This window comes from Echinops telfairi, unplaced genomic scaffold (assembly GCF_000313985.2).
Source record: "Echinops telfairi isolate 266 unplaced genomic scaffold, ASM31398v2 ScPeMD7_9;HRSCAF=40, whole genome shotgun sequence".
In the NCBI taxonomy this organism is placed as follows: Eukaryota; Metazoa; Chordata; class Mammalia; order Afrosoricida; family Tenrecidae; genus Echinops; species Echinops telfairi.
Genome location: NW_022103906.1, coordinates 28,854,113 through 28,878,512, shown reverse-complemented (window position 1 = coordinate 28,878,512; position 24,400 = coordinate 28,854,113). Strand labels below are relative to the sequence as shown.

At 46.5% G+C, this 24,400-nt stretch overlaps 1 protein-coding gene across 4 annotated transcripts in view; it reads right to left on the bottom strand.

Annotated features, from left to right (window-relative positions):
- The window catches only part of INTS10 (integrator complex subunit 10), a 25,014-nt gene extending 1,018 nt beyond the window's left edge, over positions 1-23,996 (bottom strand). Inside the window, exons 1-13 of one of the 4 annotated variants that reach the window (XM_030884659.2) lie at positions 23,920-23,996; positions 23,350-23,490; positions 22,928-23,099; positions 21,958-22,127; positions 18,716-18,849; positions 13,803-13,959; positions 13,283-13,365; positions 12,578-12,730; positions 10,297-10,405; positions 8,781-8,860; positions 6,229-6,391; positions 4,954-5,047; positions 1,396-1,473 (exon numbers count right to left, since the gene is read on the bottom strand). In XM_030884659.2, coding sequence (XP_030740519.2) covers positions 1,396-1,473; positions 4,954-5,047; positions 6,229-6,391; positions 8,781-8,860; positions 10,297-10,405; positions 12,578-12,730; positions 13,283-13,365; positions 13,803-13,959; positions 18,716-18,849; positions 21,958-22,127; positions 22,928-23,076 — 1,370 coding nt within the window. In that variant the 5' untranslated portion in view covers positions 23,077-23,099; positions 23,350-23,490; positions 23,920-23,996. The remainder of the gene's footprint in view (positions 1-1,395; positions 1,474-4,953; positions 5,048-6,228; positions 6,392-8,780; positions 8,861-10,296; positions 10,406-12,577; positions 12,731-13,282; positions 13,366-13,802; positions 13,960-18,715; positions 18,850-21,957; positions 22,128-22,927; positions 23,100-23,349; positions 23,491-23,919) is intronic. The other 3 variants (XM_045286558.1, XM_045286559.1, XM_045286560.1) reach the window with 3 other exon arrangements.
- Between the last annotated feature and the right edge of the window lie 404 nt (positions 23,997-24,400).

Sequence of the window (24,400 nt, the reverse complement as noted above, 5' to 3'; positions counted from 1 at the left end):
GCCCGGCACAAGTCGGGGCGAGGAGCTGCCGCCTGAGGCAGTCGGGGTCTGTCAAGGCCTACTGGTGGGAGGGTCTGGTCCGGCCCAGTGCTCGGAGGAGACCTGGACATCGGCGGGCATTAACAGAGTGCTCGGGTGATGTCCCCAAAGTTGAACTTTAGAAAAGGAAATAACGACAACTTTAGATATTAAAAATCCAGCAAAGTTCACTGGGTTCTGTTTGGCGGACAGACGGAGGGGACCTGTCAGCTCCACTCCCCAGCCTGCTGCCTCACTGATGCCCTGACACCGGCTTCAAGTTCGTGCTGCCTCGGGCAAACTAAAACTGCCAAATCAAACTCGAGGATGTTTTCCAAACTGTAGTACTATATTAAAAAGTTTAGCAAGAGTCTAAGTATAAAGTTGATATGCAACAAAAGAAAAATAAACCACCCAATACCAGGCTTGGATGAGTGAAGACACTGGGACTTTCTCCAATGCCCGGAGCGGGTGGGGGTGGGGGCAAGGAAATTCTCGGTGGGCTTTTCCGGCCCATTCGGGCTGATGGGCTCAGTACTGAGGAGCTGGTGTCAGGGTGGCCTGGACGTGGATGCCGTGGGGAATCGATGCAGACCCCCTCTGTGCTGTCCGGGAGGGGCAGGGGCTTCTCTTCTGGGTCCTGGACTACAACCCCAAACTGCTGCTGACCACCCCCTCTCCAGCTGCCCTGGAGGGTCTAGGAGCAGGTGTCAGTTAGAAATGCATGCTCGTTAGAATCTAAAACGCAACTCGCTGACTGACGCTGCTTCAATCGTACATTTCTACCTGGGCCTCCACCACTGGTAAATTTGGATGAAGGAGAGAATTTTTTTTTAACCTTTTGTGGTTTAAGAAAGGTTTAAGGATAAAGAGGCTAATGAATGCAAACCTATCAGGTATTTTCAATTCAGGAGAGTTCTGGAAGCAAATGGTATCAGTGGCTGAGTAAGACTGGCTAACCCTTAGGTAAGGCCCAAGAAGCAACAGACCTGAATGCTCATATGAAAATCTCAGCATAAACATACGCCTCAGTGTCTTGAAGTATTTATGACTGAAGGCCCGAGGTTTTATCAAGAGAACCAGAGTTTGGCCCTGAATCTAATGTCCACTTAAACCTAGTACAGTTTTACATCACTTTCTTTTTATTTTTTCCAGATCCATAATGATTTTTAAATCGAACACAAACACATTGGCAACTTATGGAAGAAAATAAGAAATGTTACAGTATTACACCCAGATGGTTTGCCAAGGGATGCAGAACAAATTAAAAAACAAACAGGCATGGAGAAGGGCACTGAGTAACAGAGAGCTGGAACCATGGGCAGTAAAACATGTGGACAAACAGCACACTATGAGCAGGTGTTGGCCACTTGGTACCTGTCAGCAGTCTGTATGCTGGGCTGAAGCACAGGTAAGAATTCCTGCTGCAGCAACCCCATGGGAGGGCTAGAAGGCCTTTAAGAAACAGCAAACAGCAGCATTCAAACACCCACACCGACTCACCCTGCACTGCAAAACAACACTGCACAGCAAGTGCAGGAGACCGGAAGCCGACTACAGAACGCTCGAACCTCCACCAGCACTGGCTGCGGCTGGCTTTCTGAAGAGGCCGGAGAAGCAAGCAAGCCCTCTCATTGCCCCGCTGTGGCCGCCCGGCCAGAAGTCCCAGAGCTCAGCCCGCTGGAGATTGGGTATAAAAAGCACCCGTGAGGAGAGAGGCTGGTGAAATGCAACTGAACGGCAGAAGGAAAAAGGGTTAACACTGGCGGAGACACGTGTTCAAATCCAGCCTCCTTCTCTCTACCAGTCCCAGCACAGTAAGTACCTGGTGACTTCCTGTCACTGTCTGTGGCTGCTGGGGTCCTTCCAAAGGAACTACCGGTTGGCGGAGTTTATATTGGGTACAGAGAGGTTGCTGGAATTGTGGAAAGTATTAGGAGGCCGAGGCTATTTCAAAACAAAAAGGAGACGAGGAAGAGAGGGGTGAAAGCGCCTGGGAGCCAGGGCTCTGTGGGCTTCTGTAGCCACACGGGCTCAGCGGTCAGCAGGGCCATCACCTCATACGACATTATGAATGATCCACTCTGTTCCCAACATACACCGGGCTTTGCTTTCCTTGTCATCAGCCTGTGCAGCTAACAGACTACATGGCTAAGAGCAGTGCACTGGCACTGTCCAGGTAGCGGTCGAGCGCATCCTTCTTAGGGCTGGGCAGCAGGAGCCCTCAGTGGTTGAGCTGTGCCCGCTGGTTTCCCAGATGCGACCACGAGGGCAGGCTCCACGGCCTTACCGAGCGGGGAGCTGTGTGCTGCTGACCTCTGCCGCTCAGCCGGCCAAAAGAAGGGCTGCACCGACGCCAGAAAATAGGCTTGGAACCCAAAGGGAAAAAGAAGGTAGTTATTTACCCTCCAGACTGGTGAGCAGGAGCCCTCTGTGTTACGCAGTGTGCTTCCGCTTCTACGGTGTAGGCCCAGGTAACGTGGGGTGCAGGCTTCGAAGGAGCTTTGGGACTCACAGTGAACACTGAGCATGTCCTTACAGGGCAGCTCACTAGGTAAGAATCCCCATCTTTGCCAATAACAGGGAAAGTTTCCTGAGGTTTAATGATCTCCTGTTAAGGAGGAGCTCTGGTAGGACCTGGAAGGTGGGCAGTTCAAAACCATCAGCTGCTCCTCAGGAGAAAGACAGGGCTTTCTACTCTCAAACAGTTACAGAGTTTCAGAAACTCACAGGGTAGTTCTACCCTGTCCTGTAGGGTTGCTATGAGTCAGTATTGACTTGATTGCAATAAGTTGATTGGGCAGTTAGCAGAAATGAAGGATTACGTGATCGAGGTAGAGGCGCATGGAATCATCCCTTACAAGCTTAGGCGTGTATGATGTGTTTCCCTACCTCACTCCAGGCACTCTCTATAGTGCTGCTATCTGGGGGTCCCACACCCCTTTGCTTTAAGGCCTTGCTTGTGTGTATCCATGTATCTGTTCAGGTGAAGAAAAACTGTTAGGTAAAACAAAGTTGAGTACAGTGAAGGTTGTGGTTTAAATGTGGACTCTGACAATGACCTCATGTTCCCACAACAGGTAAACGCTACCTTAGTGCAGTGAGCAACATGGGTAGGTTTAATTTCTAGAGGGAACGGTTGGGTTCTCGTGTGGCTGTCTCTGCAATGAGAGCGTAAATGGGGAGTGTCAGTGGGAATAAACTCAAAAGTTACTCTAGGTTTTATACCCAGCCACACACACAACCTAGATAAGAACTTGTAACACAACAGTGGTTACGTGGCTCCTACCTCAAGAAGACAGCTTTCATCCAAAGTCTGGTAAGCATGTTTCTGAGTCATGCGCTATCTTCTTTTTGCTTTTGTCCACAATGTTGGAGCAGTATGTGGAAGGGGAAAATGAGTGTACTTAAGCAACCTAAAGTTTAGTTTTTAATTTTTTCAAAAAAGAGAATGTTCTTTTATTTGGAATGTTTCAAATATATAATTGCATTTGCAAGATGAAGAACAAAACCCAACCTAATCTTTCCGTTTTTTCAGAATGGATTCTGTAAGACTCTTCCAGATAAACCTGTTAAACAAAGCTGGTTGCTACTGAATCGATTCCAACTCCTAGCAGCCCTACAAAGCAGGTACAGCTGCCCAACTGGTTTCCCAGGCAGTGACATTATGGGAGCAAATGGGCACATCTTTTGCCTGCAGACTGGCTGCTGGTGTGTTCGAACTGCCAACCTTTTGGTCAACAGCTGAGCACTTAACCACTGTGCTACCTGGGCGCCTCTGTTTTTGCTGGCTACGCATCGGATGCTAAGGTTACAGAAACCCAGAAAAAATATTTACTTTCCTCTCTCTCAGCATTTCCAGTATTCTACCAAGATGGAGCCAGACGTGGACTTTTACCTCCAACAACTGAAGACTCCATTCCCCCTTTAATTGAGGGACATTCTAACTCAGGGATCACTCTCTTGCAGTGATTAATATTGACCGATAGACACACTGAAAATGCAGGAAGCAAAAGGAGAAGTATGAAAATAAACTACACGTGGCGCTTACAGCAGAAAGGATACCTTATCCAAACTACAAGGCATATCAAAGGAGAGAAGCAAGATTTATGAACTATTTAAAAATCATAAATGGTCACTAACTTGGTTTTCCCATCCAGCCCAAGATGGGATTTGGGTAGCACCAGGTGGCTGTGGGCAGCGCGGCCTGAAGCAGAGCCCTCCCACCACCGTTTCTGGAAGGCAGCCAAGACCTGGCGGTCTCACTCTGTATACTATGATGGCAATGAAGAATGTTTAGGAGGCCCTCAACTCAATCGTGGAATACACATACAGCCAATGAGTCAAAACCAGCTGCTCCTAATGAATTAGCCTAATCCAATGCAATTGAGAATAACATTTCTTCATTGAAAGCACTCGGTGTTCATCGGGAATTTATACCATCGGTATCTAAGTTTGAGAAAGGAAAAGATACCGCGAATGAAGCTGCTGGCTAGTGAAAAGCTGGAAAAGGGACAGAGACATGTAGGTAAGGGCAGGCAAGTCTTTCCTCAAAAGGGTCCAAGAGTAAGGTGACCAGATTTTAACATTGGTAAAGCGGGACAAAAGCGGGACACCGCGGATAAAACTCATATCCTGATGAAATAGCCACATGGCAGCCGAAAACCATATACCCTAGCTTGTCGTGCATTCTTTCCAAAAATCGGGACTTTTCTGAAACGCCGTGGGACGCAGGAAAAATTGTTAAAAATCATCGTGACTGTCCCGCCAAAAGCGGGTTGTCTGGTCACCTTACCCAAGAGCCAAATCTACTCTCAAAAGCAGGGACCACATCCGGACTCTTCTATTAAGCTTTGGGAAGGTGTCAAATTGTAGTTCCTAGAAGCACACAGGTGAGCATTCAGCAAGAAGAACAAAAAAAGAGAGTCTGCTTACTTGATCAGCATTCCTTGATTAGGTAGTAATTCCAGATGAATTTTCCCACCTTCCTGAGTTCTTAGGTAGGCGAACTCCTCCAGCATATCAATATCTGTAGACCAGATTCAGGTTAACCACAGGTGAAAACATGGGACCCCTGTTCTCTCAGATGAGGAAAGAGGCTCAGAGCATCTGAGTAACTTGCCCACCACCAGCCAGCAGACATTTTGTGTCAGTATTTGAACTCAGGCCTGTCTGATTCCAAAGCTAGGATGCTTACACCAAATAAGGTGCTTTAAACACAATACCCGACATTAGATCTGCCAGGGTACAGGACATTAAGACAACCTGTTTCCCTCGTAGTTACAATAATTTAATAGATTGTACAGTCATGAGGAAAATCTTTTGCTTCCTTAATGAGAAATGAAATAGAGATTATTTGGGTTTGTTTATAGACTATAATTTATAAAAATAAAGTGGTTATTTCTTTATATCTAGTGTAAAAGGATGCTTAGATGCCTCAGGGACAGAGGCGGCTGTGAGCTCCTCAAATTTTATCTAAAACATAATGGACACATTCCCATACAGACTCTCAAAACCTCTGTCCTCCCAACCTCTCACACGGTGCTGGCTTGTGTATCGCTGTGATGCTGGAAGCTATGTCACCAGTATTTCAAAGGTCGCTCCAAAAGGGGAAAGAACTTTTGTTCGGGCTATTTGCTCCAGGGTAGCGGATTCCTGCAACTCAGAAATCGTACAGAAAAACGATGGATATAAATCCCCGCAGTGGTGAGTTGCCTTCAACTCCGTGGTCCTTCCCTGGTACACGGTGTGACAAAAAGCTTTGGTGAGTATCGGTGGCCCCTATGACAGCTAAGGCACGGGTGAGGCCACAGGAGGCAGCCCTCTGATAAATGAAGGCTAATGAGCCAGGTCAGTCCATGCTATCCCAGCCGCCCCGGGCCGTCAGGAACCTGGAGGCCATCACTCAGGGAACCAGGGTCCCTTCTTAGAAGTCAGAGAGACAGCAAAGGGAACGAGGTGGTTAGTATTCCCGAGTCCTTGAAGTGCTTTTTGAAGCCTTTTTAGGACTTTCACAAGCCAAGCTGCTGCAGCCTCAGCTTTGACTGTATTCCTTCCCTTAGTTCTCCATCGGGGCCGATGGGGAAGGAGTGGGTAAATACCCAAAGGGTTATTTCTACCTAAACGGCTCATTCCTTTTTGAAAATCAGGTACCACGTAGTCATTCTAAAACTGTAGACTACCTGAGAACTGAACAAGAAAAAAGGATACTTGTCACGTAGTTAAAGAAATTCTCATATTGGAAATTCCCTTGTTGGCAAATCTTATGGACAGCTTTCAAGAAGAGGTTTTCGCCCCGTGGCCACTCGTGCTGAAGCAAGACGATCACGTGTCCCAGTGCCAGGTCATCCCTGTTGTCCATGAAAGCTCTGAGCTGCAAGACACACAAAGACAAGGAAACCACGAGGGAACGGTAAATAAAGCAAGCACCACTTCCTAAGGGGGCGGGCGGCAAAGCTGCTGGATGGAACGGTGTGCTAACAGTCATCAGAGCAGGGAGAGAAGCACATGGGAAACCAGCGCTTCCGCATCACAACTGCTGTGGAAGGGATGGAGCCCGTGAAGGGAAAGAGGCTGCCGGTGGGGCCGTTAGCTGGGAACGCTGATGGAAGTTGGAAATGCCTGGGTGGGCCTGCAGCTGCTGACTGTTACAGTAGGGTTAAGGAAACGAGCAGGTCCTGCATAAACAGAAGTAGTTGGCGAGTTCTTCTAAGGGGCCCATGGGGCCGGGTGAACAAAAGGCCAGGGAGGGGAAAAGGGTCTGAGCAGGACACGGGCTGAGGGAGAAAGGAAGGCACGGAGCAACCAGACAGGAAGAGTTTGGACAAGCAGCCAAAGGGCTTTATGCTTTCAATGAGCAGGTAAGTCTAAAACCGTATTTTCAATGGTTTCCACCGTCTGGAGATGGTGACGAGGAGTTCCGCTTGAGAACCGCAGCATTCAAGCGCAGGCCCCATAGGTTGCTCTGTTGTTCACAAACTGCCGAGGTACGGTTTGGTGCCCCTGCTGTAAGGCTCCCTTTTGGTAGCCAGGGAGCTTGATGCTCTTTCAACGTGTCTTACAACTTTCTCAACCCTGGTGGGCCTTGGCTGGTGTGGATCATAATGCTGAAGAGGCTGACCATCGCCCTAAGAGCCTGGTAGCGTCGGTACTCCCTTCTTGTGGTGGCTAAGCAGTCCCTGCAAATGCGCTCCGCTTTTAAGTGTGTCTCGGTCGAATTGTAAGCAGGTTGAAACAGGTGCACATGGTTCTCTTTAGCCTTTAGTGTAGAGCAAGCACTGGTGGAACAGTGGTTAAAGCGCTCAGCTGATAACGAAAAGCTTGAGAGACCCTAGGGGGCAGTTCTCCTCTGCCTGCTGGGTCTCTATGCGCTGGACACGAAATGAACGACAGTGGGTTTGGGTTTAGTTCAGGAAAAGGCTTGAGATCTTCAAGGATTTAAAACCTGCATGTGCAGTCAGGGTGACTGTGATGAAGAATGTGTTGTGCACCTGTGGCTGGTTCTGGTGGCACTGTGGTTAAGCGGGGTGGCTGCTAACAAGGTGCGTGGTTCGCTGCTCCACAGGAGAACGAGGCGGCCATCTGCTCCGAGAAACGCTAAGTGGCAGTTGGGAGTCTGTCCTGTTGAGTCCTCGGGGTTGGAATCTGCGTCATTTCAAAATGAGCGCAAGTGCGTTGCTGCTGTTAGGCGCCGTCCAGTTGGCTCCAGCTCAGCGCCCGCTTACAGCAGAACCACACCGGCCTGCTGCGGGACAGGCTTCACAGGGACTGCTCTGAGCCCGCTGTGACCGTCACCACCCATCCGTCTTCCCCAGGTTCCTCCTGTCTCTGTTGCCCCCATTTTACCAAGCAGGATGTCCTCCCCCCGGGCCTGCTCCCTCCTGATAACATGTTGAAAGTGTGTGAGACAAAGTCTAGCCATTCTCGCTTCTAAAGAGCATTCTGGCTGTACTTTTTCCAAGACAGATTTGTTTGTGCTGCTGTAACCCATGGTTACACTCAATATTCTTCCCCCACAGCAAACACTGTAATTCAAAGGCATCAATTCTTCATCAGCCGCTCTATTTACTATCCAGCTTCCACATGCCAATGAGGTAACTAAACCCCCCGTGGCCTGCCTCAAGTGCACCTACTCTTTCAGGCGACGCCTTTGCTTTTTAACACTCGACAGAGGTTTTTGGCAGTGCATTTTCCCAACGCAGTATGCCACTTGATTCCCCGACTGCTGTTTGCACAGGCCCGGGCTGTGAATACAAGTGACACGGAGACCCTTGCCTACGCCAGCAGGTGCTCTGTGGAGCCTCATGCTGCTGTGGACCCTCAGGGCAGTTACAGAACGTGGGTCGTGTCGAGGCACAGTCCATACGGAAGCCGTGCTCAGCAAGCACGTCACACTTCTTCGCTCTCAGCACCCTCAGACACCAAAGGGCAACTTGTTTCTCACGGGGGGGCGGCACTAATTAATGGAATATTCACTCAGGCATACTTGCATTTTTGCCACACTATTAGCTGTAAACTTAAGGACGGGGATCGTTTCTGTTTATCTTTGCCTAGAACAGTTGTTGAATCCACCCTGAGGCAGTGGGTCTGGGCACAAGTGAGTAGTGGTCAGTTCCTAGCCAGCGTGCTTTCCCACTGTCCCAGCCTGCTGCCCTTTCAAGCGAACGAACCTTCCGCTACAGGGTTTAGTTCACAGAATCCAGGATGACCAGAATGTCATTTCAAATGTTTAAAAATTTCAGACGAATCCATGCGGATCTTACCTTAAAACATGCTAGCATTAGATGCAGGCAGTATGGCATGATGGCCTTACTGGTACAAGGCAGCAGCTTCAGATCCGAACCTAACAGAAGTCCACAAAATGGGTGTTATCAAGAAACAGCTTTGAAAAGCAGATGTTTAAGATGCTTGCCTTTTTTTTTTTAAAAAGGGACAAGCAACAGACACATGACTTCAAACATAATTAAACGGTAATTATAGGGTCACAGTGTGCTGGAATTGACTCAGTGGCAGTGGCTATGATTAGTGATAATGAAATTGCTTTTTGATGGTCTGTGAATTCTATTTATCAATCTTCTACCTTAAACTTTTTTGAATGTGCTTCATTATACATTATTTAAAATATATAGGAAATGATATATAAAGCAGTGGTTCTCAACCTGTGGGTTGTGACCCCTTTGGGGGTTGAACGACCCTTTCACAGGGGTTGCCCGATTCACAACAGTAGCAAAATTACAGTGATGAAGTAGCAATGAAACTAATTTTATGGTTGAGGGCGGGGTCACTACAACATAAGGAACTGTATTAAATGCTCGCGGCATTAGGATGGTTGAGAACCACAGATATAAAGAGAATATTATAAACACCAGTGTGTTCACCCCCTTGCTTTACAAAATGTTAACATTTTGATTCAACTTTAAACATGAGTAGTCAATTCAGTTCAAGTGTGCATCTTTCTCCGACCCTATCCTTCCCGTCCCTCTCTCGAAGTAGACATGACTCCGCATCACTGGTTGGCACCCTGCATACCCGTACCACAGTAGCACAGACCCATGAACAACCTGCTTACTCTGTGCACAGTGGCATCTGTTTGTAGACCCTTGAGAGATGCTTTTTCACTCCGGTCCCCGTTTCAGATGTGTGCGGATGTGACACAGAGGGACAGGCCTTCTGGCGTGCCCATTGACGGCCATCTGCATTGACTCCCTTGACCGGTCTTTCATCTATTCATCTTTCCTTAGAACCAACTTTTGGTTTTATCAATTTCCCCTATTTTGTGTTTTATTTTATTAATTTCTGCTCATCTTCACTTCCTTCCTTCTACTGACTTGTGTTTTTCTTCCCCTCTCAACTTTCAAGGTAAAAATTTAAAATAGTGACAGCGATCCTTCCTCCTTTCTTACATAAGCATTTCAAACTATCAATTTACATAAGCTTACACTGGCCAAGAGGGAAAAGCACTGTAAGAGATACCTTTTAATTTACTAATCTGCAACTTTCCCGAGAATTGGTCAAGGCAAGAAAAAGAGTTCACAGGTAATCTTCAAAGCACTTACAAGCGTGAGAAATAAAGAGAACTTCAGAAGAAACACAAGATAGATAGTTTCTTATAATATTAGAGCTAAGAAAACACTTGACGTGGGGATGGGTTTTAAAATAAAATTCATTACACTTTGCAAAAATCCTAACAGCATTATCTTATCTGGAACTACAAAATACACTGCAACCTTGGGTCCCAGATTCATTTTTATAAAACGAAAATAAAGCTTGTCACTGTACCTCTTCTAACTTTGGGCTTCACCTTTGCTGGTCCCTCCTGTGACTTGCCTCCCTCCTGGACGGGCAGCACCATGTAGCACATCAGATCAAGGACCTCTTCACACATCATCTACAGAAAAGAGGCCGACGAGGTTCTGAACCGAGGCAGACCAGGGACAGCACGGGCTGTATTCAACAGAGAAGTGCCACAGAAACACTGGGCAGCAGCGAGCTCAGCAGCTCGTCCTCAGGTATACACAACACGAGTCGGAAAGTATGGCTTTAAAGTCGTAGAAGAAACCTCGATGAAACACAAGTATTTAAATATGGTCCTACTGTTTCTTGGCATCTTCTCCATCTTAGGTCTATGTCAGCGGTTCTCAACCTGTGGGTCGCGACCCCTTTGGGGGTCGAATGACCCTTTCATAGGGGTTGCCCGATTCATCACAGTAGCAACATTAGTTATGAAATAGCAACAAAAGTAATGTTATGGTTGGGGTCACAACACGAGGAACTGTATGAGAGGGTCATGGCATTAGGAAGGTGGAGAACACTGGTCTGTATTCTGAAGGCAGTGTTGCTGTCACTCCTGCACTTCCATGGGGGACATGTCACAGGCAGTTTGGGCGCCCCTGAGGAACCTGGTCATGTTCCTTGGAAATGTTCTTGACTTTGGGGGACAAAAACAAGTCTGAAGGAGCAAGAAGAGAGCTGGAAGAAAGATGTGGTAAGGTTGCCTAACAAAATTAAATTCCCATGGGACAGCTCTTGCTGCCCTTGAAGAATGAGTACATGCATTGTTGTGATGGGAAAAAAAGATTCCCTGGTACCATTTTCCTGATCTTTTTCTTACCAATGCAGCTTTCCATTTCTTAAAACTCCTTCGTAAGAAGTTCCTGTGACCATCTTGCATCCTTTGAGAAACTTATCAAGACGACCCGTTAGAATCCTAAAACAGTCGTCACAACCTTCTGAGTGGACCTGCCCTTGAACTTAACTGGGACAGTAGAAACCCTAGAAGGCACTGTGTGGATGGCACTTTTTTTTAAGGAGTTAGTAACTGAATCGCTAGAGGAAGAAGCCATGACTTGAAAGTTTTACGTCTGAGGGTCTAGAAATGAAAGAAACCCACACCTGGCTAGGTTGAGTCAGAGCTGAAGACAGGCAATTAGGTGTTCAGGGGTAATTAGGAGAGGCACTACCCCTGGAGATCTATCTAATCCCGGATCGTGGGCAGTGCAGAGGTACTTAACTGGAGCCCTGAACCACAATGGGTTTGCCTTGAGTCATTCAATCAGAATTTACCGCCCATCCCCTGCAATGGGCGTGGAGAGCAGGGGTGTCTGTCCTGGGAGGGGCTGAGCCGACAGGATCTCTGTAGCTCTGTGTGGGGACAGAGATAGGCTCTTCTAAATTCTCAGCACTTAGGTGAAACTTGGACTTATAAGGCTTCTCATTAATTATGTTAGTGAAAGATGAAGTGGAAAAGTCTTTCCAATTGTAAATGCATATATTGCACTGACCATTGCTTTCTGAAGGTCAACACAGAAAACATGGATCCCACTTCAAGGTTCAAGTGGAAACAACTTGGTTTATGGGTTTTAATCATAATCAACATCACATAGATGAGAAAAAGAAATCATAGTTCGTGCATGAGGTTGTGGCTTCAAATGCGTGCACGCACACACACATGAATGAGTACCCATGCATATTTAAGTTCATGAGATTACTTTCAAATGTCTATTAAGTATACAGGCTAAACCACCTGCCAGAAGCTGTGAGGGCTTGACACCTGTATCATGCTCCCACCTGTAGGAGGAGGGGCTCACAATCTCATGGTGGAAACAGACCCTGTATGACCCTGCTCTGAGGGAGCGTCCCCATTTATAAGGGGCAGGGGGGATCTGAGGTAAGCCAGGTGCAAATCCTTCCCCATTCCTTACTGCAGCATGGCCGCCTCTTCTGAAGTACAAGAACATCTGGATTCCACTCTAAAGGGATCACAGACCATAAGTTAACAAGGCCATCCTCTGACTAAACGGTGTCTTGACAAGGAAACCTGAAAAGCGCTGAAGCCTCATTTCAGAGAGACTAAGTACAGAGAGAACTGGGTAAAACCAAGCCAGCCAGGTCGTCCTCAGCTGGGAGGCTAAGTAGATGAGTAGGTGAGATTAGTGGGTTAGGTGCCCTAAGGAGACAGCTCCCCCTTCCCTTAGCCTGTACTGAATTACAAAGGCACTGCAGGAAGAGGAGCAAGCCTGGGGAGGTCACAGGGCATCTGCAGGCCACCCAGGGTACATACTCTGTATTCTCCGAGAGCAAAGTGGCAGGTGGCAAGCTGGATGAGAGCCCGCTGATGTTCCAGAGTCCCCTGTCCAGTGATCTGTGGCTGAGGAAGAGACCCCTGGAGAGCTGCTAGGTGATGCAGGCTGGCGACAGCTTTTTTATATTGACCCTGGAAAGACATGGCAGCAAGGAGGGAAGAACATGGCCAGTTAACCCGCTGCTGGGCCACCTGACTAGGTAAAGCTTGAGGGAGGATCAGACCCTCTAACTAGACGCTCAACTATGAAAACGAGACAAGTCTGTTGGTAAGAATACATTTTAGGCATGCCATTACTCTACGAAGTCTTTACTTCGAACACAACTTTTCTTCTAAGAAGCAAGCAGCAGGCTGTCCATGTCAGCAACAAAGGTTGGACACCCCAGTGAGCTCTCTCCTCGCTCTGTCAGAAGTAGCTCAAGGGCAGGCCAGCAGGGCAGAAAAACTCCCCAGAGGGGAGGAAGGAGAACAAGAAGTGTTCATCTTTTATTGAATAAGGAGAAAATCTTACAGAGGGGTGTGGCTGGGCAAACCAGAACCTGCAAAAGGCGGTCCAGCCTTGTCAATCTGGAAGCTATGTGGAGATGGCGAGTCCAGAGAGGGACCACAGCACACCCAGCCTGGTGACTTTGGCTTGCCACAACACCCACGCTGGCACCGCTCCTGAGAGACCCACCGTGTTACCTGGTAGATGATCATATCAGTGAGGAAGATTCGTAACCAAAGCCAAGTATCTGTCTTCCAGGCCAAACAAATTCTTGTAAATTCTGAGTGAGAAGTCAAAAACAAATTTACCAAAGGCATGTAACACAGAAGCAGAAAGCGGGAAAAAAAAAAAAAAAGCAAACCAGGAAGAGAACAGTACCAGAGAAAATTAGTACTACAGAAATGCACAGTAATTTTACACTCGGATCACTAAAACAACATTCTAGAATTTCAATTAGAAGGTGGAGTTAGAACACAAGACTTGTCAGTTATGCAATGTATCTATTCAAAACAATATTTGTATTAGGCACCAGTGCTGACAAGGGACCACGTGCCAGGCATTGTTTATGAATAACTGGTTAAGCATCCTGCTCAAAACAGAATTCCATAATACGTGTGAACCACGACAAACCACTCAATTAGCCACCCGTGACCTGACATTGCATGAATCAGTAACGTTTTAAGAGTACTGATTTTAGAGAAAAATAAACCACCTTACCCTTGTCGAGGCATTCGAGGGAGTAGAGAAGCTCCCAGCTCTCCCGGGCCAGTTTAAAGCTTTCGAGCACTTCAACTGAGTTAGTAAGTTCGGCTTTATTGACCACAATGTGACGGTTCCTTCCTTTTGCCGAACCGTCTTCATCGTCTGAACTCTGCTTAAAGAACATGAGCAGCACAATTACTTCAGCTCTGCAAATATAGTCATCTACAAACAAAATTCCCATTTCCTGTGGCCAATGCTGATGATTAATGCCAAGAGTTATTAGTCTGCGTATAATGCATATGTCTGAATTTAGCAAGTGAGCTTTGAAAATTAATATAAATGTTCAATCTTTTCGCTCATCAGTTAGAAAATTATTGTGGTAAAGTCTATAGATAAAGGAAGGGGTCTTCTAAGTCTGTGGGAAAGTCCCAGGACCTTTCACGGCCACTGTCCCGTGTGCGTCATGCAGTTCGCACGCAGAGCATCCATTTGCCACTGCAATGGTTGCGAAGCGCACAACTTGTTGACAGTCCGCTCTCAGAGTTGTGCAAACACCCATATTCAGTTTTTATCTTTAAAAAAACCTTACCTTTTTTCCTGATAATAAATTCCAAACATATGCTGGGTTAAGAGCAAAGGCAGGCACTTAAAATTGCACATCATACACGGAGCGATAGTTTAAGTAGCACCTGTTTTATGTTAACTTTTTGTGGTCTCTGGTATTACTCATTGTGCATCCAGATAATGGTATTCATGCAGTGGCATACATTTAAAGCCTCAGTTGTTCCTTATGCAGTAATGTCCGAGGAAAGTCTAGCCTGCCCTGTTCACTGCTTACTACCTCCTTCCAGTGCTATTCCCTCTTTTCAGCTCTGCTTCCCGCCAATGCACGGTGTCCATTCAGGAACTGCACTTGTCTGCCCCTCTCTAGCCATGTCCTCCACGTGTCATAATAATGAGCTCTACCTCTTCTGCTCTTCATGGGAAGTGACATCAAGGGGAGGGAGCCAGAGGGACTCGGTTTGCTGCTGCTAGCTGCATCGCTCTGTGCCAGCCCCGGGATCATGTGGGCAGGGCAGGTGGTGGCTGCACATGAGGAACACTGGCTGAGATTCGACCTGGATCTCCAGTGTAGGAGGTAAGAACTCTACCACTGAACCTCAATTCACCCAACCAGGCCAACACAGTCATATGAACAGAGCAAGGGAAGAAGCAAAATAGTACAAAATCAGGAAAGATGTGCCATCAGGGCTGTCCTTTCGCCAGACTCGGGTAATTTAATGTGCATGCCTGAGCAAATAATTCAAGAAGCCGGACTATTTGAAGAATTCCGCATCAGGATTGGAGGAGGGCTTATTAACAATTTGTGATACGCAGACAACACAACTTTGTTTGCTGAAGGCGAGGCCTGGAAAGCACTTGCTGATGAAGACCACGGCCTACAGCCTTCGGTAGGGATTACAGCTCAGGGTAAAGAAAACCAGAGTCCTCACACTGGGCCCACAGACCACGCCAGGACACACGGAGAAAAGCCTGACCTCTGTACAGTGCAGAAGAGCAAGCATGTCACTTTAAGACTACAGTGCACCTGACCCAAGCGTTGGAATTTTCAATAGCCTCCTGAGCATGTGGAGGTTGGATAATAAATAAGGAAGCCCCAGGAGAATGCGTGCACTTGAGTTACCGGGCTGGCACGGACTACTGAAAGCACCGGGGCTGCCAGAGTAACGAAGGTGTCTGGAAGAAGGAAAGCCAGGGTGCTCCTTGGCAGCGAGACAGCGACACTCTGTCACGTTATCAGGCCGCCAGCCTTGGTCAAGTCGAAGGTCAGTGACAAACGGTAAGGCCCTCTCTGAAAGAGACTGACACAGTGGCTGAAGCAATGGGCTCACAGGGAACAACAGTCGTGAGGATGGTGCAGTGTGCCCCTGTCTTGGAGGTAGCGTTGCTGAATCAGGACGGAGGCACCTCACAACCAGAGGGAAGCTACAAAGACAGGGCTCCCGATGAAGAACCTCAGTGTCAATGCCAGTGCGTACAGTAGACACGTTGCCAGAAAGCAAATAAAGGTGAAACGGCTCTAGCTACTTTCATTTTGTTGAGAATGTCTCATTATATTAATTTAATGACAAAATTATAATCTCCATAAATATTTTTACTCATTTCAAAATATGTTTCCACTAAAAGCTCTTCTTTCCAAGCTAATCTCAGATAAGATGAGGAGGCCCTGGAGGGAATAAATCATTGTAAATGGGTTCTTTCAGATAAAGTAGACACGTTTTTTTAGGACACATTTCCCACCTTTCCCGCTGCTTTCCGAGTTTTGAATCTTCCTGGTACCCCATGATCCTTGTAGGCTCAGTCTTGCTTAGCTCCCATATTCCTAGCCTCCCTCAACAACGGAACAGAACTTCTGCTCAACTAAACCCATCTCTTAGGTGTCCTGGCTCACTAGGATTCTATTACTTACCAAGTGTTGGCACACAGATATGATATAGTAACGTGAACGGTCTGTCCCCTGCCTTGAAATGAGATCTAGAGTTTAGGGAGAGTCCCCAGAAGTGGTGGGACTAGAATGGAGTGCCAGGCAGTTTCTAAAGTACAGTAAATATGAAGTGTTTTCAAAATGCACCAGTGCAGCTTGAAGCTCTGGGCTGAAGTAAGAGTCTTAACTGAGAGGAACATATAGGTGGGAGGATAGGGGACCCACAGTACAGGAACACTACTGAGTGCCAGCCACGAAGCACATTGTATACGGCTGTACAGTGGGCTGGGTGGAGGGCGTATGTCCACCTAAGGTGAACAGCCACCACCCACTTTCCGTTGTGGCCCATCTGCAGGATCCAGTATTATCAGCCATTCTAATGATTAGGAAGTCAGCAATTATAATGAGAAATCTCCCAGTGCTACAGTGTGAGGTTCAAATACAGTGTGAGTGAAACAAAGCACTTCTGTGAGCTGGGGCCTCTGCTGTGGCAGGAAGACTAGGCCTGGGAGCTGGCCTCGGGTGGAGGTACACAGTGGGATGGACTGGGAACAAGGATGGCGTATACAGCAATGACCAAAAACAGGGAGAAACACAGAGACAACATGGAAACCGCAAAGTGGTTAGTGGGTCAGCGTATGAGAATAGAGCCCACGAGATGAGCACACGACAGATCAGAATTAGAAAAGCAGACGAGCTATGCCATCAAGTTCTGGGTGTCTTGGTAGTGTAGTGCACTCGGTTGTGTTGGGTTGCCAACACAGGGTTGGTTGACAGTTCAAGCTTACCAGCCACTCGGCAGTTAGCCCCACCTCGGAACACGAGGAAGGGAGGCAAGGGCAGATGGGGTAACCAGGAGAGAGCAGATTAGTAGAGTTCTTAGCCTGGAGTTCATGGTTAGGTATTAGAGCATCTATCAGTGCTGGGGATGATCTGCACAATTTTGCATATATGCACTTCCTTGGGTTAAGACCCACTCATAGCCACCCTATAGGGCAGAGTAGAATTGCTCCATAGTTTTGCAAGGATGAAAATCTTTATGGAAGCACATTGCCACAGCTTTTTCTTGTGTAACGGGTGTGTTTGAACCTTTTGGTTAACAGCAAAGTGCTTTAAACACTGTGCCACCAGCTCTCCTTTTCCTGGATTAGGAAGCATTGATTTACACTATTCACCAACAGGGTTCATAACAACCTTGGAAATAGTCAGAATTGCTGTGCATTCCCAGTTCTAATTCATCCTATACTATAGTGGCCTCAATTTCATCTGATGAAGGCATGTTTCTAATTGCTACCCCAGGCCAGTACCATGACTCCCAGGCTGAAGAGGAGGAGAGGAAACAGAATGAGTGAGGCTCCTGGCATGGCCACGGCACGTCAATGAGAGCCGACACTGGCATGCCTGTGGGCCTCACCTACTTCTCTTTTTATAAAGATTTACTGCAACATGGCCACATCACTTGCTGTGAACTGTTTTTGGCCTTTTTTCCTTTAATAGCACAGTGGGATATTTGCAAAGGACATTGTACGGCCAGCACAGCCACAAATACTTAGCATCTGGCCCTTGAGAAACGTTTGCTTACTCCCAAACTAGAGCACCTATACTTTCATGACACACTGGGTCTTCACTAAAGATTTTACTGAAAGAAAGGGTTCCTCTGCTTAAAAGACACAAGTCTGCACATCACTGTCTTTCACAGGCTTGCTGCCTGGTCACGAGATGGTTACAGGGCTTGACGTTATTTAGTCTGTTGCATCTATCTATCTCCCAGTTTCAACTGACAAAGCCATGTGCATCCTCCAATCCTGGTGTCGTATGCTGCACCTTCCCAGGGGCTGTACTGACTTCCTACCCTGGGCACCGCGGCACTTTCCATTTCGCGTCCGTATCCACCACCGTGTTTGCTTAGAGATCCCAGTGCATTTTTTTTTAAACTTGCATTGGGAGTTTCAAATGTAATTGAGGCTTTTCAGTAAAAATGCTGGGAGGCTTGGTGGCATGGTGGTTAAGCACTGGGTTTGTAACTGTCAGATTAGCAGTTCAAAACGACTAGCTGCTCCACAAAAACAGATGGGGCTTTCTACTCCCATTAAGAATTAGTTTCAGGAACTCCCAGGGGCACCAGGAGTTGACATCAGCTCAAGAGCTGAGTCTGAGTCCGTCAGACAGGCCTACTAGCTTAGCCCAGGATTTCTAAACCTTGGCACCACTGCCCCTTCGGCCGAGAGCCGTTCTGCGTGGCTCTGCGGGGCTTTTAGCAGCACCGCCGCTGGCCTCCCCTTCCCAGCCTGGCTGTGACGGTCCAACCAACAGGCCCTCAGAATGCCAAATGTCCCCTAAGGGGGTATTACCGTCAGATGAGAACAACAGTTACACAACCGAACCTCATCATTTTACCTCCAAAGATTCACCGTCTTTGAATAATTACGTCTGAAAGGATTACCATGGTTTTCTCTCTTCCTTCGGCTAGTTTCCTCTTTTTATGTATGTGCTTATTGCGATCAACTTCTACATCACCGTATGCATTCGAGACGTCCTCAAGGAGAATCAGTGGAATTTGGCTTGAGGCATTCGGACCTGGAGAAGGGGTAGGGGGAACGACACACCAACTGATTTCAAATGGAGCAAGAAAGACAATATAGTTTACTAAACTGCCACTTAAAAAGGAGTCATCAAAAATAGTTTCCTGGTCCTGTTTCTCTGCGCCTCATCTTCCAGTCGCTGGCAGTAAGTGTGCCTCCCAGACTCCAGCGCTGCGTTCGCAGCATCTCCAAGCCGCCGTGTGGGAAGAGTATTTGAAAGAAAATGCCAGTTATTCGCACACTAAGCCAGGCCGTGGGCCGGATGCTGCCGAGACCAGCCTGTGGCTGCTGGACATCTGCGGTGCCCCTCAGGTTCCCCCGGGCTCCTCCCCTCGGCAAATCCCAGCCGACGCCAACTTCCACTCTATCACTTTCTCGGAGACAGACCATCTGCGAGTCTTAATCACAGGGGGTCTTGGCCAACTTGGAGTGGGGCTTGTGAACCTTTTGAGGAAGCGATTTGGAAAGGACAATGTGATCTTATCTGATATAAGGAAGCCCCCCAACCACATCTTCCACAGTGGTCCGTTCATTTATTCCGATATCCTGAACTACAAGAACCTGCGCGAGCTAGTGGTGAACAACCGTATCACCTGGTTGTTTCATTATAGCGCTTTGCTCGGTGCCGTTGGAGAAGTGAACGTGTGTCTCTGGTGAGAGCCGTGAGCATAAGTGGACTGCATAACGTGCTGGATATTGCAACCGAGCACGGCCGGCGCTCGTTTGTGCCTAGTACCATTGGAGCCTTCGGACCGACTTCTCCCCGGGACCCGACTCCTGATTTCTGTATCCAGAGACCCAGGACCATCTATGGTGTGTCCAAGGTTCACGCGGAACTCTTGGGAGACTACTATTATTATCGATATGGGTTAGATTTCCGATGCCTGAGTTATCCCGGAATCATTTCAGCAGACTCCCAACCTGGAGGAGGAACAACTGATTACGCGGTCCAGATTTTCCACAGCGCTGCAAAGAATGGCAAGTTTGAGTGCAACCTGAAACTAGCACAAAGCGCCCAATGATGTACACTGACGACTGTCTGAGGGCCACCCTGGAGGTCATGGAGGCCCAGCAAAGTCTCTCTCCATGCATGAGGGCTTACAACATCAATGCCATGAGCTTTACCCCAAAGGAGCTGGCCCGGGAGGTTCTGAAGCACGTGCCCGAGTTCCAGATCACATACAACGTGGATTCTGTCCGGCAGGCCATAGCGGATAGATGGCCCATGAACTTTGATGACAGCAATGCTCGGAAGGACTGGGGATGAAAACATGATTTTGATCTTCCAGAGTTGGTGACGACTGTGTTGAACTTACATGGCTCTGGCACTCGAGTTGCCCAAGCTAACTGACAGTGTTTCAAGGAAGAAGGCCCGTGTCCTGGACAGCTGTCCAGGGAAAATTTTAAAGCCAGTTATGTTGTAGATGCCAAGGAACTAAAGTTAAATGATTGGACTAAACTTGAGCGGTTCATATTGAACTGCTAAGTAGAGAACGAGGTTGTTGGTAACCACTTAAAAAAAAAAAAAAGCTTTTAAGTTTGGTGGCAAGACTTTGAAATCTTTAAAAAATTTCCCCAAACACTAGTAACCAAATTCCATTTCTTTCATTAAGATTTAAGTTACCATTTGGGGGAAGGTGAAAGTATGTGATGTTTGTGTTTAATTAAATGTAATTCAATGAGGAAAAAAAATCGTTTCCTTTGATCTCAATAAGGTAAATAACCGAGCCACACGCGCTTCATGAAAAACACTGGAAGGACACACATCGACTTTCATTGCTGGCTTACAAAGCTATTTCTTCCTTTGGATTTGTTCTTAAATGTCTGAAAATATTTTAGAACGATGATGAATCATGAAATTACCCAAAGGGAAAAAAGACAGTAAAACTGTATGTACAAGTATATTATGGCTGCAAATCTAAAAAATCCAAATATATGAAAGGCTAAAAGGCAATTTACTAAAATGTGAACTGTTACACTAAAAGGATTTTGACTATTTTCACCCTTTTAAATTTTCAAGCTTTCTAGAGCATGTATATACCTATACTTTTTTTTTGGCTTATTGTGGTATCTTTGTGAAATCTCCTTTAACATTTTGCTATGTTTGTTACTTTCAGCAAACCAGGGGTATTTAATATCTGCATCTCATTTCACACACTTTTGACAGGTCACTAGATTAGGAACACAGAGGGGCTGTCTTCCCCAATGCCGGCCCGAGCAGGAATCAGCAGGCAGGCCACATAAAGGGGCTGGAAAGAAATCAGGCACACTCATTAGAGACCTAGGGGAAAACCCAGAACAGCCAGTTCAGACCCTAGCCAACCTGGGCACACCCACCTTAGGCATCAGCAGTATTACATACAGGTGTGCCTGAACTTAGCCACTAAAATAGCATGCTTCGACTAAGGCCACTAAGGTGCAGGTGACGCTAAGTTTGGGTCCACACACACAACGCTAAGCACATGACATCACACAGCTGTGCTTAAACTCAGCCAATAAGATGGGTCAACAACCCCAACCATGCCCCCTTCAGTAATGCTGGAGGGGGATAAGAGCAGGCCTCGGACCCCTCTCTCTCTTGTTCAGGTGTGGCCTACAAACCCACTCGCGGCCCTTTCCCCTCTCTTGGAATTTCCTGCTCTTGGGTCTGTGTGCAGTTTCTGTGCTCCTGTTCCGACATTGCTTCCACGCTCCCCTGAAGTGACCGTTTTCAGTCTCGAACTTTCTCACAGCCCGGCAATGCGGCCTAGAATGCTTTCCAAAAATAGGGTGTACTTTTTGAGACTGTAATACTTGAAACTTTCCTTTCTTTCAAAAAAGGCACTTGAATTTTCAAAAGTGGTTCTGCTGCATGAATTATTTCAGCATTGGGAAGCAAAAACCGAGGTATACCATCCCAGAAACCTAACACTTTGATACAAAATGTTTTTAATGCAAATGTACTTACATAGAAACTACCAACAACTAAAAAATAAAACTCTGGCACCAGTCTGTAGTTACTTGAATCCAAGAGCAATGATTAAAATAAATATGTAAATTCCCCTCATTCTCCCCACTGAGGCCACTTTTAAAATCTGGGTGCCACTAAAATTCTCAAACCAACCTTGGAAGAGAGATGGTTGTATACTGCTGACATACTGGAATGCATTCTTAAAGAAGACCAACATGGTGGAATACACCACTTGGTTCTTATATTTTGCGTGAGTTTCATTGTCAAAGTTGTTCATGTATCTGCAGAGATCCTTCATTCTGTGCAGAATATCACCATAGCTTCTGAAAGATGAAGAACAGCACAGCTTATTCAATGGCTCTAGGCATGCCACCAAAAGGCCTAAACACCGCTACCAGCGGGAGCATCCCTTTAGCAAACAGAGCTCTCAGCATGTCAAATGCTTTATTGTCTCATACCAGCTGCCAGTGAGTGGGTTCAACTCATCGAGACCCCAAGTGTTCAGAGTGGAACTGTGACACACGGGGACTTCAAGCGATGACCTTTTAGAAGTCACTCACCAGGCCCTGGCGTGTCTTAGAACCACCAACCTTCTGGATCCATTATCCAAGTGTACCACATAGTGCTTCCTCCTGTCTGCAAATGGATGGCAAATTTCCCCGTCTGAATTAGGAACCCTGATGGAGTAGTGGTTACCTGTTGGGCTGCTAGCCACAAGGTGAGCAGTTTGAAACCACCAGCGGCTCCTCAGGAAGAAGACAGGGCTTTCTACTCCCGTAGAGTGAGTCTCAGACACTCACAGAGGCGCTTCGTTCTGCCCCGGAGGGTCCCCATGAGTCAGCATCAACTCAGTGGCAGTGAGTGTGGTTTTTGAATTAAGGCAATCATGATACACTGTTATAATCATGATCATAGAGTTCATACCCCAGTTAGGAATCTTACAGTAAAGTGAAAAATCACTTCAATGTCCTTTGTGTAAATAGCAAGCAGAGTCTGCCCAGGGACATATGCCTATTCATGATATGTTTTTTAAAAGTGCTATTTCCCCCCCACAAACAAGGATTCTGAGATTATGCAATCAAAAAATTTGATAGGCAGTGTTAGAAAAGAATAGTTTCTTTACCGTCTTCCTTTATCCATCTGCCATTCACATCTCATCCCAACAACATTCAAAACCTTAAAGAGCCTCTCCCAGGGGTCCGCAATCTGGGAGGATTTTCCCGTGAGGCCTTCTATGGCACACTTCTGAGAGCTCCGTTTGCTAGGGGACATTAAATCCGATGTGTCTTGGGTACCTGTGATTTGAGAGAGAAAAAAAGCAGCCCACCATCAACATTAGTCTTTTCTCTTTGTGCGGTACTTAAGTGTTGAGTTGATTTCAGAAAAATCTCATTCCTGAGCTGCAGTAACACTGTCCAGGTACCGTATTTTAGAACACTACATAACTGGCATGCATCCAGAGGAGGATGATCACCACGATGAGGAATTTCCAAATGTTCAATTTTAATGTATGTCTAACGGAAGTTTCAGAATATCCACACTTACCTTGATGCTGACTTTCTAATTGAGTAGACCTGGTGACGTAATTGATATAGAATTCCGCTGCTTTATTCAAGTACTTATACAATAAGTTGGCAGGTAATCGGACATCATGGTTATTAATTATTAGAGGAAGTACATCACACACTGAAATGGGAAAAAAATTACAAATGATTAGGCTGTCTGCCTACCCTAAAGTACCACCAAAACAAGATTTATTTTAGAGTTCATTCAATGTACTATCAAAAAATATCTATTGGGGGAAAAAACCCATAAATTGATGGCACGGATTTAAAAACTGCTGGGCAGAAGGGCCCGTGAAAGGAGTCGAGGAGGGGGTGCACTAATCGATTCACCTCCTAACTAACACAAATAGGCTCTAGTGCTTGAACTGGGTGGTAGGGCACAAGTTTCTTATTATGTGTCACAATTCCATATTTGGTTACACACATATTTTCAGAGTTATCAAGTATATCACATAATTTTAGAAGTTGTTTAAAATGCACTTTGGCTAGTAAAAAACCCTTCAGCACTATGAAGAGATCCTTTACTTTCTGTAAATACAAGTTTTCTTACCAAATAATTTTCTAAAGCAGTTAACAGGAGATTCTTGCTCTTCAATAGTTTCAGCCTCTAATAAGGCTTCCCCAAGGCCAACCTATTTCAAAATGAGATTAACCCATTAAATATGTGTGGAAGTTTAAGCTGCCAGAATTACTGGTACTTTTATAGTAATCACACAGTTGCATATTCAAATTCCCCCCCAAAACTCAACATCCTCATTTAAAAAACTGTAATGGAAAAAAGCAGGCATCATCAACACAGCACGGAAGGGACTTCCACATTTACCTGAATAGTTGCCCACACAGTCTCCTCCAAACCAGCAAACTTACACTTCTAGAACCATCTATAGCGACTTAAGGTTAATAAGGTGACCAGATGTCCCGCTTTTGGCGGGGACAGTTCTGATTTTTAACAATTTTTTCCAGCATTCCGCGGTGTTTTAAAAAATCCCGATTTTTGGAAAGAATGCACGACAAGCTAGGGTATACGGTTT